At 36.9% G+C, this 17,466-nt stretch overlaps 1 protein-coding gene across 10 annotated transcripts in view; it reads left to right on the top strand.

Moving 5' to 3' along the window:
• The first annotated feature begins 484 nt into the window (after positions 1–484).
• Positions 485–17,466, top strand: part of PJA2 (praja ring finger ubiquitin ligase 2) — a 64,964-nt gene continuing 47,982 nt past the window's right edge. Inside the window, exons 1-4 of one of the 10 annotated variants that reach the window (XM_063295351.1) lie at positions 503–574; positions 9,572–9,684; positions 13,501–13,701; positions 14,735–15,785. In XM_063295351.1, coding sequence (XP_063151421.1) covers positions 9,642–9,684; positions 13,501–13,701; positions 14,735–15,785 — 1,295 coding nt within the window. In that variant the 5' untranslated portion in view covers positions 503–574; positions 9,572–9,641. Of the gene's footprint in view, positions 575–991; positions 1,231–5,997; positions 6,326–9,571; positions 9,685–13,500; positions 13,702–14,734; positions 15,786–17,466 lie in introns of those variants that run through there. The other 9 variants (XM_063295349.1, XM_063295350.1, XM_063295354.1 and 6 more) reach the window with 9 other exon arrangements.

A 17,466-nucleotide genomic window follows, 5' to 3' on the forward strand; every position in this document is an offset into this window, starting at 1 on the left:
CTGGTTAGATATTAAGAAAAACTTCCTAACCCGTAACAGCAATTTGACAGTGAAGCCAATTACCTAGGCAGCTGGTGGGTTTTCCATTGCAGGACAGCGGCCCTTCCGGCATGTTTTAACTTGGATTCCTGCATTCCGCAGGGATTGGCCAAAATGGCCCCTTTCGGTTCTGCGATTTTGCTGAGACGACAGCAAGCCGCCCGTTCTCTTTAAGCGTACCGGGGAGGGTGGAGGCGAGGGGAGAATTCTGCGCTCTGCAAAGAGGCGAGGACGGGATGCGGCTGTGCAAGATTCCGACGGGGTGGAGTTGTAGACGCGGAGGGAAGCGGCAAGGCCCCGGCAAAGGCGTGCGGGGCAGACATCCGCAAACCCCAGCCCGCAGAGAGCCGGGCCGTTCCATCCAATCTCTTCCTTATGCTCCTCCTCGATTGGCCCCTGTCGGCTAGGTGAGAGCCGGGATTGGCCGGCGTGGCCGAGGCCGCGGGCGGGATTGGCTCGGCCAGCTTTCCGTCCCGAGACCGTGTGTTTCGACTGCTGCTGCTGGTGACCTCTCGGCCTTTGGCTTGGGAAGCGGGTAAGTGGCTGCGTCCGGAGCCTCGGGCCGCAGAAGGCTGGACGAGAGACGGGCTGGAGATGCCTTTGTCCTTGCGGAGGGTGGGAAGAAGGCGGGGGCGGGGACGCGGCGGGGGCACGGGCTGGTCCTCCACCACCTGCCTGTCTCGGCGTTGCGGCCTCTGCAGGAGGAGGGAAAGAAAGCCGCTCCGGCAAGGCCAGCTCCTTCCCTGCCTCGGGCTGATGTTGGCTGCGGTAGCCCAGCTGAGGGGACTGGGCCGGCGCCCCGCACAAGGCCCTTGGCTATTCTGAGGCTGAGCCTCAGGAATCACTTGGGGCTGAGGGGAGGAAGCGGCTGACGGCCCCGGGAGGGCGCGAGGGCAGGGTTGTGCGATACCCTGTTCTGGGGCGGGGGAGACGGAAAAGGAAGCCGGGCTGGGTGCGCGGACCTGAAGGGCTGGGTCGCGAGCGCCCCTCTTAATCGAGCCCTTACCCGTGTAAATGGAAAGACGGGCGAATGCGGTGGAGTGAGGCTCACTTGACAGCTTTGGCAGGTTTGGACTCTTTCCAGGCTGCTGTATTAGGGAGATCTGAGATGTGTTGTTAATATTACTCAGGGGTCCGTTTTTTCTTAAAGAGCAGCGAAGAACCATACGAGTGGGTCTCTTCTGCATTGAGGTATTTTCTTACACTGTTTCAGAAACAAGCTAAGCAGGGGGAAATTGTTTTAAGCAAAGGGGAGGGGCATAAATCTGTTTTTCTCTTGTATCTGCTTCTTTATGCTTAGAGTCGTCCCCTCCCCCGTATATAATGGGGACAGACATGTATACAGTATCTTACTATTCTTTTCACATCAGAACGTTTTCTCTAATTTGATACCAGATCAGTCTCATCAAGAGATGGCTAAAACTTTTGTGTAATAGAAAAGACTGGCCCATTGCATCTAGTTTGTACTTAATTGTCTGTGAAATAGGGTCATACAACTGGAACAGTATAACATGGAGTTCTGAATCATTCTCCCCCCATTGCATAATGTATCTGTACATATGATAGGCATTATTTATTCACTTTGGCTTGCATCATTAATGCATTCCATAATATACATTTGTACAAGATGTACATGGGATTATCCTATTTTCCCAGTCCTTTATTCTTTCCTCTATATTATTTTATCTCTTGACCAATCAAAACTAGCTATTAACTAGTATTTCATAGAATATTAGAACATTTAATCCAAGCCTTGCTAGACATTATTTCCTTTTCACCCTTCCCATCAAACTATATGGCCCAATATATTATTGTCAGAAAAGGTGTTCTTTGTCAGAAAAGTATGTTCTTTTATAAGAAAAAAATCTATGTGGCAAGCAGTGATGACATATGTCATCCATGAATAAGAATTGAGGATATTTATAGCTGAGCACTATCTCAGAAAAGTGCAGTTGACATCCTTTTTTTTCTTTGCTGAAAATAAGAAAAAAATAGTAAACTTAAGTATACTTGTAAAGGTTTGGTGCATTGGTTAAAATAAAAATGAAACAGCTTGTTTGTATTTATACATCCATTTGATTTTGATTAATTGCAATGTCTTCTCAAAGTTGTACACCTTTAAGAAATTAAATGGAAAGTGGGTGCTGTGCTAAGTCAATGTACTCTTGTTCTTAATTTTTAAAATGTCTAAATTGAGGATGCATTTCCAAATGTTGGTTTATAACGTGGCAGAGTTTATGCCTGCACTCAGTACACTCAGCTTAGAATGTTTTAATACTGAAAAGTGCTATATGATGACCAGTTGATTTGGAGTAAGTTTTATTGAAGTCGATTATTGTTACATTCTAAGATCTATACTTAGAGTGTTAAATCTATTTTTTTTCATCACAGTTAAAATTAAGGTAATGTCCTCCCAATTCTATTTTGTTCACATGTGGATAGTAGTACATAACACTGTTTTGTGCTTACACAGCTTCAGTAAATAATATATCCCTTTTTGCTTGGTGATTTTTGGAAAACAGGTTTCGGAGATTCAGCTATATCTGAAATACATACTGATCCAAGGCATGACTGGCTGCTATTTGTAAAATACAGGAGACATGCCAAAGAAATAAATAATTATCAAGAATAACTTCATGTATTGCATGAAATCCATATTGAAAAACAGATCTGCAAACGATTATGCTGAGGCTGTAAAGCTGATTGATTAGAGAAAGAAAAACAAGTGGGAAATTTTAATATGGGGGGAATATGTCTGTGGTGGGCATAACAGTTTGTACCCTGAATCAATGAAATATTACAAAATGAGTTAATATATGTTAATTATATATTAATATATATGTTACATATATAATCAGTAACAATATCAGCATAAGATATTAGGCACTTCTGCTTATATGTTTTTTTGTGGTTATTTAGATTTACGATACATCTGGTGTTTGCGTGTTGCATACACTATTTTTACAAAAATCAAAATGAAATTCCTTGGAGACAGACTAACTTAGTAGAAACAGTTGTGTCAAAATGGCTGATGGTGTACTTATAAGATTTTGCGCCCTAGCATTTCATTTTTCATCTGGCAGCAATGAAATACTGTGTATACATAAAACCCTAAAATGAATGTTCCAGTAAACTGTATAAAATAGTGATGGCTATAGGAGTTTCTTACAATTAGTTACTGATATAAGAAAAAAAAATATCTTAAAAGGGAGTATGAACAGATTCACAAAATTGTTAAGAGATTTCCTTTAAAAAATGCCTCAGAGAGAGAACTTAATTCTGTCAAGTTCTGAAATATTTATAGAGAAAATTGTAGAAAAACAAGTTAGTGGTATGTGCTTGAGAGTATGGGTTTCCAAACTCTTTCAGGCTGCAGAACTGTTAGGTGCATTCTTGGAACCCATGATCAAGAGATGAAGTGCTAATGACAGAAAATCGGCAATAAAATGAAAAACGAACTGTTATAGTAAATTTTATATATTTATTTATTTATTGAAAGGATTTATATAGCCACTCATATTATGACTCTGGGTGGTTCACAAACAATACAAACAGTAAAACAAAAAAAACCAGAATAAGAAATCCTGGTGCCCTGGGGCAAATTAACATTTCCAATATGCAAATAATAAAAGATGAATTTCACAATTATTTGGGAAGTTAATGTTTTAACCAAACAGAAACATGTTCAGTGATTGGGATATAATTGCTTTTCAATACATGGAGCAATTCCACTCCAGAGATGCGCGTGCACTGCAGCTAAACAGTGCAATCCTAATTTTTTTTATTCCTACACAATTCAGTGGGGCTTATGCCTAAGTACGTTTGCACAGGACACCATCTTGATAATTAAGCAGACCTCTTTTGGACAAGGACATGCGGAGATTTTCTTTGGTTTTGTTTTTTGTCCTGGGGAACCCATTCAAGTCCTAAGGGTTCCATGGTACTCAGTTTGAAAACCTCTGCTCTGGAGCATCAAAGGAAGAATAAGCTGAAACTATATATATATATATTTAGTTAAAAAACTCCATGTTCCCATAATAGTGATTATGGTTCTCTTTATTCTGTTAAAGCCGATAGTGCAATAACATATTTAAAGATACATAGGTTTATGACAGATGTCAATATTAATTTATGGGAAAAGTTTATCTAGTAGTTGTTTGTTCTTTGAAGACCCCTACATATCGCCTGAAAGCCAGCTGGCATCCTCTCTGTAGAAAGCACTGTTCAGTTTTGAGAGCAGCTCAAAAAGATCTGACAATGTCTTTGAAAAAGCTTTGGGATTTGGAATTGAAGAATTGTTATTCAGTTAATACAGATATTTTTGTAAATGGAGATAATTTATTAAGGAATGCTTGTTAATATAGCTGAAATGGTGATAAAATGTGAGTAAAATATTTGGATTTTTTGCTGTTCAGTCAATGCAATTTTTCATATTGATCCAAAGAAAATCTGACTGTTCATATATTCTTGATACCTGAGCTTGGCATGCACATAATACTTTGAGAATCATTCTTGAGCAGAATAATATCAACCAATTGTAGTGCCTAACAGGTGAAAATTAACATCTTCAGTTGTGCTGGGGGAAATTGTCATCCTGAAGTGCTATATAATGAGACATAGAGGGTTCAGTAGAAACAAAAGGCAGGTTGTGGTATTCTTTTTCTTAAGATATAAATTAAGACTGCTAGATCTAAGTATGATTTTAAAAAGGGAGAATGGAACAAAATAAATATTTTTTTCTCACATCCTTGAACTGCCCAAGAAATTATCAGTGCAAGTAACATTGTGATTGTCTTTTCTAGTAGGAAAGAAGGTGCAGATATCTGTCATAAACAGTAAACTCATATTCTACAGATAGTCATGGTTAGTGACGGCAGTTGGGACCAGAATGTCTGCCTGTCACTAAGCAATGTGGTCATAAAGCATGATGTCACATGACCGCATTGCTTAGCAACAGCAGTTCCAGCACTTCCCAGTTGCCATCATTAAGTGAATCCCGCGCCATGGTTAAGCGAGGACATCACACGGTCTCCATTTGTGACCTCCTGCTTACTTCCCCATTGAATTTGCTTGTAGGAAACTGGCAAAGAAGGTCTCAAATGGTGACCATATGACTGCAGAGAGGCTGCAACAGCTGGAACTTTGAGAACCAGTCATAAATACTGCTCGTTCAGCACTGTTGCAAGTTGAAATGGTCAGTGAATGAGAGGTTGTTAAGCAAGGACCATCTGTACTTTAAAACAGGGTGAAAGACTGACTTTATCATTCATAGGACAAAATGAATGAAAGCAGAGCTGGTGAGATGGAGATTGAAGTGGCATGGCTTCCATAGAGTGAGCAAGGAAGGATCTTCTCTCAAAAATTGTGCATCTTCTGATCAGTAGCGATAGCTCAAAAGAAAATACTTTTGAGATGATATAAATACTAGAATGGGCTGGTTTAATATTCCAAGGTTTGTTTTTTAAACTAGTGGAACAGTCCTATCAGTACTGTATAGTGAGAATATGATGAAAGACCTACCAAATCTAGTAAGAGGGAAGAACATTGCTTTTGAAGTTCATTTATTTATTTAGCTTTCAGTCTTCCATGTTTTAGATGTGTTTTTTCTCTTAAACTGTTTAAGAGCTTTAAAATGTACTGAAGGGACAGAATTGCATTGGCTCCTGAGTTGGCAGGAAAGTGCCACAAGGAGGAAGGCCTCCCAGTAATATTTACCACCTCCTGGTATGCCAGAATAATAGCTCAAATGTGCTCTTAATAAGTCTGACTTTAGAATATTATAATAAAGAAGCACCTGCTGTGGTCTTTCCTGAACCATTATGCAGAGTAGGGAATTGCAGTAGATAAATACTCTTTGACCCCCAGGATGCTCTTGCCATGTAGTCTATGTGCATTTTTTCTGTAACTAAATGCTTCAATTTATCTATTTTGATCTATTGGAAGTATTTGAAACTTTACATATTGTGCACATTATATGTTTATATAGTTTTGATTATCAAGCTAAATCCCATATTAAAAGATAATAACTCAGTTTAGGACATTAAGAATTTTTGTTGTAGAAAACTTGCACTGGTGACCAACAACACTCTATATATTAAACAGATATTTCAGTGTACCATCAGTGGTCCATAGTCTGCCCATCCTTTGAATATACGAAGAACCCAATTCAACAGCATTTCTTTTAGCTGGCTGTGCAGTACTAAGAACCTAGCAGGAGAGCTTCCCTTAAAGTCAGAAAGGACATGGAATCTTGGTTGGATGGAGTTGGTTCCTCAGAAAGACAGAGGTGAGAAATTCTAAGAAAAAAAGACAACATATACAGTAAATCAGTATATGGATGGTTTGCAAGGATACAGGTAATCCTCGACTTACAGCCATTCATTCAGCAACCATTCGAAGTTACAACAGTGCTGAAAAAAGTGACTTACGTCAGGTCCTTACGACATCATGCTTATGACCATCACAGCGTCCCCATGGTGACATGATCAAAATTCAGGCACTTAGCAATATATTAAAATTGGCAAAATATTGAAATGAGCAGCAAGTATAAAATGGTCTTGTATATTTTGTTGATATGAAATCAACAAAATATACAAAACAGCCAAATCTTGTCTAACACTTGCTAAAAAAAACGTAATTGACTAATAAGCAGGTCAGAAAATGCCTTATGCTTTGGCAGACTTAAGAAAAGACTATCTTTTCTAAACTTGGATCAACCAGATTCATCAGATTCCCATTAATTCCCAGATAAGACGAACAAAGGGAGTCTATTACTTCCAGTCTTGCCCTGTAATTAGAAAAGAATGTAAGTACTGGCTATTATCAAAACAGGGTATCATCGAAGTTAATAGCACAAACTGTATTACTGATCAACAGCTTCTTAGTTACGATGAACAATCTATGTAGATACAAGATTTCTAGGATGTAATGATTAGATTAGACTCTGTAGCCTTGCAATACCCTGCAGTATATTGTAACTTGAGTTGTGAGCCAGTTGATATGCTGGGAATTCTATAGTTCTATTCACAGTATATCTGTCAGGCAACAGGTAAGGGAATGCTGAATTAGAACATTATCCTGATGCATTCATTGCGAGAATTGCATGTTGCTTGGGGGTGAAACTTCAGGCTTTCCCAACTACCTTGTTTTTTATTAAAATCCAAGATCTTTCAACTGGAGTCTAGTGCAAAATGCATATTTACAATTAACATGCTTCTGCACACTCTGAACCTGGGGACCAGAATCAAACTATTCTCAATTTCTTTCATATAAAAGTTCATCCTGTTTATCCCAAGCTTTATACATTTCAATATAATTTTAGAAGATAAAGGCATTTTGTTGTTGCTATTGTTAAATAATTGGGCATTTTCAGGTGATTGAAAACTTGCCACCTGCCATTGTATCCTTGGTTTACAATAGCCATATGAAAGTGGATTGCAGAGGCAAATTAGCATAAACTGGAGCAACATTTTTGATCCTTCAGTAAAGCATTAAGAAATCAGCTAGAAACAAGTAGCGTCTGCTGACTGTTGTTCATTTATTAGAAAAAAATCCTAAAGTGTGCTTCTAGTAGTTCAAATCCTTGGGAGAAGAGCAATGACAAATCTCGATAAAATAGTTAAGAGCAGAGGCATCACACTGACAACAAAGGCCCGCATAGTTAAAGCAATGGTGTTCCCCATAGTAACATATGGCTGTGAGAGCTGGACCATAAGGAAGGCTGAGAGAAGGAAGATCGATGCTTTTGAACTGTGGTGTTGGAGGAAAATTCTGAGAGTGCCTTGGACTGCAAGAAGATCAAACCAGTCCATCCTCCAGGAAATAAAGCCAGACTGCTCACTTGAGGGAATGATATTAAAGGCAAAACTGAAATACTTTGGCCGCATAATGAGAAGACAGGACACCCTGGAGAAGATGCTGATGCTAGGGAGAGTGGAAGGCAAAAGGAAGAGGGGCCGACCAAGGGCAAGGTGGTTGGATGATATTCTAGAGGTGATGGACTTGTCCCTGGGGGAGCTGGGGGTGTCGACCAACAGGAAGCTCTGGCGTGGGCTGGTCCATGAAGTCACGAAGAGTCGGAAGCGACTAGAACCCTAGGGAAGTAAAATTTAAGAATTTTATATGCAAAAGATTTATCATACATTTGGCAAAAATATGAGCAATTTCTCACTTTTCAAGCATAGGGCTCATCACAGAATTATAATACTAGAGTTATAGTACTATTCCCCCCATCTTGCTGGTATGAATTTTGCTGTTCCCGTTGCTGATCTCCAGCCTGCCTTTCTTGGCTCTATTTCAAGTCACAGCAGCCTCCAAGGCAATGGGTAACAAAGCATAACAGACTTTACACACCTCAAAGCTTCACTGTATGGCCTAGAAAGGGTAGATTTCAGATATTAAACTATATAATTGGCAGTGCTTTTGTCCTCTTATACTTCTCAGTATAGGAAGTAACAAGAAATAGCAGACATTTTTTGCCTGACTAAATTGTCATTCAGGCTAGAAACTGGGAGACTGTGCGTTCTAGTCCCACCTTAGTCACAAAGCCAGCTGGGTGACCCTGGGCCAGTCACTTTCTCTCAGCCCTAGGAAGGAGGCAATGGCAAACCACTTCTGAAAAAAAAAACTTGCCAAGAAAACTGCAGGGACTTGTCCAGGCAGTCTCCAAGAATCAGACACAATTGAACAGATAAAAAAAGTGTCAGTTATTTTACCAATCTCAAAAATACATTTTTACTTAATATTTCTTAACTAATAATATGAATACCTGGATAGCTTAAAGTAATATCTAATGACAAATTTCATGTGATCTGAAATAGAATAGGAGGATGATTCAGTGAACAGTTTAGAAACTTAATATTGGTAGGCAGTGTTCATTTGTTCATTTATAATGGGCTTATTCCATTATCATCCCAATAAAGTTTCTTTGTCATTTACCTTATAGAAGTGCCTATTGCATTAAAAATTCAGTTTAAAATCGAAGTTATTGCATTCTTCAGAAATGGTTGTTAATGTATGGATAATAATTTTTTTTTAAACTAAACAATTGAGTTTCACATGGGTTGCTTCGTCATTACTGGAAGCTTTCTGGTGAAATACTTATCATTCTGGAAGTATTCTGAGCTCAGATGCTCCTCCCCTCCTCCCCCGGTGTGGTCAAGGCAGTGCCAGAATACTTCCAGAAAGGTCAAAACAACTCATTTCAAAATCAGTAATTTTTCAAGCTTTGAAATAGGGCATTTTGAGCTTGAAATGTGAAGCATTTGGAATGTTTTTTATTCCCCTGTTTAAAGCCATATGCAAGAAAGGATTGCTTAATAGGTACAAAAATGATTTTGCAAAAAAAATACCAGTAATAACATGTGGAATTTTCTTTTTTAGATTTCTGTAGAAGACAATAACCGTGTAAGAAAGCAACGGGCAACTTAATTACAATGTGCCATTTCTTTTAGATACTTTATTTTTTATAAATAGTATGTCCAAACTTTGTTTAAAAAGTGCTAATTAAAATCATGTGATTGGCATCACACAGGTTTCATGGACAAATAAAATGATAGATCAGATGGACAGAGAGATGACAGAAAGAAAGATTCTGGGAAAATATGGCTCAGACTGAAGTACTTTCTAACAGGACCCTGCTGAATTGTAGGTATTCTGTAATAATCAGGCTTTTGATGAAATTGTACATGGAACTCAGGAACAACTCTCTATATACAAGGGCCAGTTTAGTTGTTGCAGCAAAACTATTGAAAACACATCATGAACTTATATACATTTTGTCTTGAGATGACTCTTTCTCCCTTTGTTCCTTGGCTACCTATGGTTAATGTTAATCAAAGTTCAGAAACCCACTTGAGCTGCAGTATCTTACTTTGATTTGGAGAATCTTATTCAGAGATGCATGGGGTTGCACAGTAATCGTGATTTGACATTGTGACAAATGAATCAAGATGCAGAGAAGATAATGTGAATTAAGAATGAACATGAAACATGTGCCTTGATGAGCATTGGGTATGGCATTTCAACTGTTCAGTTTATCTGAACCTATAAAATCAGTTTATACATCAATAAATTGTTCACTTACTATATAGGTGTGAATCTAGATGTCCTTACTCAAAATGTATTTTTGTTTCAGTTGTAATATCATTTTCTACCACTCTGACTGTAATGTAAAGTTGATTGTGCAGCTAGTGATCAATGCTTGTTAAAAAAATGTCCTGAGCAAGGTTTTAGTTATTTAGGAAATTCAGATAAATCACTAAAAGTGATGCTTTATAGCACTTACCCAAATTGAAATCAATAAGATTTACTTTTGATTAGAAGTGTATATAGTGGCACTATAAGCCTGTATTAAATAAATAAATAGGTATACAGATTTTTATGTGGTTTAATACAAATCCAATATATAATATATTGAATAATAGATGAAGAATTTCTACTAGCATTAACAAATAAGGCAGACTAGATATGATAGTAGACTGAAATTGTATAGCCTCAAGTCAAACAGAATCTGCTCATTAATTTTTGTAATTCAACTAGCAAGTTTATATTTAGACTTCGTCTTGATATACTAGCTGGATACATTGGTTAGTTGCTTCTCAGCATTTGCTTTGAAACTAATTAGCTTCAGTTCCTGGAGAGAAGCTGCAGGTACTCCTGTTGAATTGTTCAACGTCCTCCGCAAAGCTGCATATCTCTACCAAGATTACACTAAGTTCAGTTTCATTTCAATAATCAAGATAGAACAAAGAATTAGATAAATTGTGAACTAAATTTTCATTCGTATGTGATAGCCAGTCCACAGTTTGAAGTAGCCATAACTTCACGTAAATGATGTGAACCAGAAAGAATGACAACTTGTGAAAGGGACTAAATACTGAAATAAATATAAGGGAGAGCACTGTTGATGGTCCTGTGTTCTAGTAATTTTATTATACATGTACTTTTTTTCTAAAACTCTTAACCTCTTCTCCTTACTTTCAAATCAATTTGTCTCTGCTGCTTACGAGTTGGAGAAGGGTTAAAGTCTTCCAGTTTTGATGTCAGATACTGAGATCAGTTAAAAAGTTCTGAAACTCTATTTTGACTAGAGGCAAAGTAGCCTCATCCTATGTATCTGAGAGCTCTGATCCATCTTCTAAGGACTGGAATACAGCTTGAGTTTTAAATTATAATATAATTTATATAATGCTTCTCACATATTTTGAGTTGAAATCTACCTGTAAACTTAATTTTCCAAGACAAACATATTCATATTTCATTTTTTGAGCCCTACAGGTAGTCCGTGCTTAACAACCTCAATTGGGACTGGAATGTTGGTTGCTCAGCGAAGTGGTCATTAAGCAAATCCGACCTGATTTTACAGCCTTTTTTGCAGTGGTTGTTAAGCGAATCACTGCAGGCATTAAGCAAATCACATGGTCATTAAGTGAATCATGTGGTCCACCGTTGATTTTGCTTGCCAGAAGCCAGTTGGGAAAGTCAAAAATGGCAATCGCGTGACCACATAAATGTGAACCAGTTGCCAAGCGCCCAGATTATGATCATGTGACAGTGGGGATGATGGTCATAAGTGTGAGGACCAGCCACAAGTTATTTTTTTCAGCACTGGCATAAGTCCAAATATCACTAAACGAATGGTTGTTAAATGAGGGCTACCTGTAATTTCTTCAGTGGGTTTACTGGACTTCGTAGAGAGTTACATACATGATGTTACATATGTTTACCACCAGAATGCCTATTCAAAAATATTTTTATGGTGGGAATGGTGACTTGCAAAATACCAGTTTCAAGAAGGGCAGTGTAATGAAGCTAAAAGTTAAGTAACTGGCCCAAGAATCATTGTGGCATAGTGATTTGGGCACTAAATTAGGACTAGGGAAGGCCAGATTCATACCTAGTTATAAAGGTTCACTGATGACTTGAAAAATATTATCTCCTAGGCCAACACATCTTACAAGATTATTCCTAAAAAATTAATGGAAATACCATGTAGGCTGCCCATGGGATCATGAAGGAAAAATGGTCTATAAATCTAACAAACAAATGAAATAAGGTTCCAAATATAACACAAAGACAGTTGCTGAGCTTCAGGATACAAAACAGTTTTTTTAACTCAATTTTTTATCATTTTGTCTGGTGGTTCTCCACTATCCCAAAAATATAAATATGGAAAATTTGGAGAAATTAGGGATTTTTTTCCTCCTAAAAGATAATTGAACATTTTGAGGAATGTGAGCAGAATTTTTATTAAATATTTTGTTTTCTGGATTAAGTGAGATGATTTGTAAGATAAGATTTTATTTAATATACAGTATGCTGTGAAACATTTGTGTAGGTCACTGTACAATATCAGAAAATAGTAAGTTGTGTACAAAATGGACGTTACCTGAACTCAGTTTTTTAACAATATTGAAAATATTGCTTAACATGCAACTAAATAACAAGTCCTTATTGTTTTGACCATGGGACACTGTTAGCAAAAAAACACAGTTGAAGGTGCCTCTTAAAAATGGTTGGTTTTGTTGTTGTTGCTACTTTTAAGTTAGTATAATTATGACAATGTTCTTATGATAATGCAAACCAGTTCTAGGGCATTTGCTAATTGAGGTAGATATAAACCAAGTATGTAAATAAACTAAATTTGTGCTTAATATCTGTCTAGTATGGGTATGTTTACAGTTTTGCTTATATAAAATAATGCACTTACCCTGTTCAGTTTGGAACTCTTGTATATCTGCCCTTTCTTGTTACATCCCCAACTTCCAGGTCTCTTCTTTTTACTTTCCATCGTCCCCAGACTTATAAAGAAGCACGCACACAACACACACACGCGCACATACATTTTCTTTGCTTCCCCACCCCCACCCCCTTTTAAAATAAAGTCTAATTTGGCTACAGCTGGAAGACAAAAGTACCAGCTTCTAGCTGAGTTACCCTCTTCTTTCTCTAATGGCAGAATGCTCAGTACCTAGAGGACTAATTAGAATTTAAAGAGTGATTTGTTTGGCAGTTCTTACTCCGCTTTTCAGCTCCCCCAAATTAAAAAAGCATACTTCAAAAGTGTACGTTAAAATATTAAAAATTAGAAATCCTTTACATTGTGCCAAGGGAATTCACCAGTATTATGATATACATGGATCCTGTATTACCCTTCTAGAATCTTTGAAAAAAAATTGTTCGAATTGATTCTTTTCCTTATGCTCTGATGTCACTGCATATGTGATGTTAATCTTCAGACTTGAATTTGATTAGATCTTATTAAATAATTTTAAGAGTTTTCATAGCATAAAAATGATGCACTTTGATTCAGTTTTTGATAGCAGTATTGATATTCTTTTGTTAGCATTTATATTAAGTTATACCACATATTTTTAGTATTAAAACTTTTAATTAAAACTTGTGTTATATTATATTTAGAATTATCTTTTCCTCCATCCCCCCCCCCCGCCTCTCTTGCAGTGATGGGTCAGGAAGCTGGAAAACCCACATGGCCAAAACCAGCAGGAGGCTATCAAACTATTACAGGGAGAAGATATGGAAGAAGACATGCCTATGTCAGTTTTAGACCTTCACTGATGAATCAAGAAAGATACTCAAACCAACACAGTGAAGAATGTGAAGGATTAGAACTAGACAATGTTCCGAAAGAAAACTTATTGTGTGTGTGTCACATAATTACAAATTATTTTTTTTCTTTTGGAGAAAGCTTTTTCTACTATGGGCAGAACATTGCACAAAAGGCTAGGCAGTTGTGAACTTCACATAATTTTGATATATCATCTTGATCATTTTTACCTCTACAATATTTCTGAATCTTACTAGAATAAGATGTGGTCATTATGTTGTAATCAAAAGGTTATCCCTGGCCCCAGGTTTGCATTATTTATTTTTAAGTCAGGCTGACTTACAGTATATAAAGGTAGATGATAAAACTAGGTCATCAGTGGCCTTTTTCTTTTGTTACACATTCAAAGATCACATGAAATGTAAATATGTTTGAGGTATCCATAGTTAAAATTATTATCTACTATACTTGTAATTTCAAGTTCATTATTATTTTCAGGTTTGCTTTAATTGGTGTATCCAGTAGTTTCTGTTAATTTGCCTTTCAAAATCATTAAATTTTTAATGCCTTTCAAAATCATTAAATTGGTTCTCCCTATGTTGAATAGTGTTATATGTATCAAATTTCTGTGTATTGTTTTTGCTAAACCTGCTTGTATTTTAATTATTCTAGGAACTATTAGAGAAATATCTTACTCATTGTGGTACCTAGTGTTCCTAACCACATTTTCTAAATGGCTTATATAATTCGTTTATGTTCTGGCAATTTATACTTGAGTCTGTGGAGTCCTTGGTGCTCTCTGAGCCTTGTTGTTTTCTTGAAGACGTTTCATTGCCAGACTAGGCAACATCTTCAGCACTGAAGATGTTGCCTAGTCTGGTAATGAAACGTCTGCAAGAAAACAACAAGGCTCAGAGATCACCAAGGACTCCACAGTTCAACCCTGAGCTACAAATACTCGCTTTGATTGATACTTGAGTCTATACCACTTCGCTGTTTTAATTAAAAAAAAGCTGTAGATAGATTCAACATAATTAAATACTGATTTTATCATGTCTGTTTTACTAAATAATCCAATAACTGGCCCTATCCTTCCAATATATCTTTTTTTTATAATTCTATATAAAGGTTCCAGTCCACGGGTCCAAGTATGTTCTCCATTGGCAGATGCGTCATTATTACCAAATGTTGGATTAGAAGAACCTCTTTGTGAAGCGGAATCTAGCCAAGCAATCAACACAGATACTTCTATATTTTCTCCATCATGCTACAATTTATGTGATAGCCAAATCCTTGCCAACAATGAGAGTTCTAATGGCAGTGTGGAGTCTGGTTCTGAAGAGCACAATAATCTTCATGGCCAGAGTGGAATTGCCTTTGTAAATATTGACTCTTATGAACCAGACAGCAGTGATGGAGAGGAAGATGGTTACCAGAATGTTGTATCATTAGCTAAAGAAGAAACAGAACTATTTCAAGAAACACTGGACAATATGCTTTCCAAGTTAGAAAAAGATATGGACTCCTTCAGTGATCTGCAGTCACATCTGCCTAGTTTCAGTCATAATACCATAAGTAAAAGTTTTGAAGATCTTAGACTAGTGCCTTTCAGAAGACTTTCTAGCATAGAATCAGATACTGTTCACCAAAATAAGTCACTTTTGAAAACATCTAATGAAGAACCTTTAGCAAAAAATAACCTTGTTTCTTCTTATGAATTGGAACAGCAAATCAGCAGTATAGCTGAACCTACAGTTAGGACACATGTAGGAATTTGTGATGCACTGAGTACTACAAGCATGAAAGTGGACCAAGAGAACTCAGCTGAGTTGGTAGTACGACCCAAAGTTAGAAAACAGAATCCTATTAGCCAGATTGATAAAAAACCGTCTGTAATGAATGAAGAGGAAGAAAAGAGAAGTACTAAAATGTGGAATGAGAATGTGGATGTCCAGGAATGCAGTGCTGAAGTTATCACAAAGCACAGTAAAGAAAAAAAATCTAATACGGTTTTTGATCCCAAAGAGTATGAATTGGCTCAAAAGAAAGTAAAAAATGAACCAAGGAAGCAAAATACAACTCTTCAAGACAAAAGCAAAATAGATGATAGTGCTTTTTGGGAAGAATTTGAAGACTGTGGTAGAAATTTGTCTAGTTCCAACAAAGATGAAGATGACAGGTAAGAGATTGTTTACAAAGTTTAATTTTAAATCTTCCAGATATTTAAATAACCTCAGTTAATATGCATAATAAAACTGACCAAAAAATTCCTAAATCCTCCATATTGCAGCGCTATAATTCCTTTTCATATGGACTGTGATCTTTAGTATTTCTTCTAACTGTGTGTTGTACTTAAAGGTAGGTGGATCAGCCACTGTGCATTTAAATAACACAATCCGTTTAGTTTCAGCTAAATGGATTCAGCTAATTTTCTCTGTCTCTCAATAAATAAGCAAATAAATGTTTTGAGAAACTGTACAAAAATGTGGTTTGCATTACTTTTATTTTTGGAAATAAGTTCCTTCTACTAAGAAGAGTATTTTGCTGACTTCTATAACAACATTGCTTGGATCCCAAATCATCTTACTAGAATAGAAAATCACTCAAATGTGCCCAAGTCCACCAAACTCCCTATAATCGTGTGTCCCTCTCTAAGCCAATGTGACTAGTTTTTAAGATTATAGCCTATCCATCAGTCTTTTGACGTGATTTTTGCTTGGGGGAGGGGACAAGTTAGGAAGACCCCTGTTATGTAAGAGTTCTGCTCAGTGATCTCTGAATCCAACATTAACAATGAAATAGCATAAGTATACTTAATTTTTCCTTCAGAGTTAATGTCTGAATATCCTAAGAATATTTAACAATTTTATAAGGCATTATTGGCATCTGGAAGAAAGTTGCCCATGTGCAGTAATGTGTCTGTCTGAAGTTAAAAAAATATAGAGCAATGAAGAAGGGGAAAGTATCAGAGATCATTAAACACGTGAGTGATATCTGATCTCATACAATCACAGAGAGTTTTCCTCTTAATCCTCAGACCTTCAAAATTTGCTCTAGAGGGTTGGGAAACCCTCCAGAGCAAGGTACAAGGTAAACAACTACCACCCCTGCATTTAATTGGTTATATGCTTCAAGTTTTTCCATTGTTTTCTGTTCTTTTTGAACTGTGGAGATGCAGTGTTAATGGACTTCTTAGAAGGATACAGGTTTGATTAAAGCCTAAGATTGTACAAAAGTGTCCAGTCTTCCAAAACTGCTTCTGAAAGTTCAGTTGTAGGGAAGGTTCTTTTTAAATAATCACTGTTAAAGGATTATTATATTTCCTAATAAATTAGGAAGATTTGTCAGGTGGATGGAATACTTCAGGACTTAAAATATTCCTCCTGAATATTTGAATGTATTTACTTGTTTTTCAAAAACGTAACTGCCGAAAAGTTCCTCCTCCAATCTGTCTTTAAATCTGTGTTGAAGAAGAGCTGAGAAATTTTAGCTTCCCTTGTACCTTGAACCTGGCTTCCAAAGAAAGAGACATTAATCTGAGATTACATTACTCCAACCTTTCTCCCTGGTGGTTGCCTCACTTTCCTTGCGGGTTAGGAAGTATCCACTGTGTTCAGATAGAGTTTTTAACTTACTTGTTTTGGAGATGAAACGTATCTTCAGATAAAGAGAACAAAGAAAATTTTGGAAGCCTAAGATGGCTCTCAAACCGATTTTGATTTTTTTCTATATACCTAAAGAAAGGAGATAGTGAATTTGGAAAACAAACAAACAACACTTTGAAGTTGCCTCTACTATTTTAGTATTTAAATGAATGAGAAGCCTTTAGTTTCATAATTTTAGGATGGTAAGAGTATTTA

The sequence above is a fragment of the Candoia aspera genome, chromosome 2 (assembly GCF_035149785.1).
Source record: "Candoia aspera isolate rCanAsp1 chromosome 2, rCanAsp1.hap2, whole genome shotgun sequence".
Lineage (NCBI taxonomy): Eukaryota > Metazoa > Chordata > Lepidosauria > Squamata > Boidae > Candoia > Candoia aspera.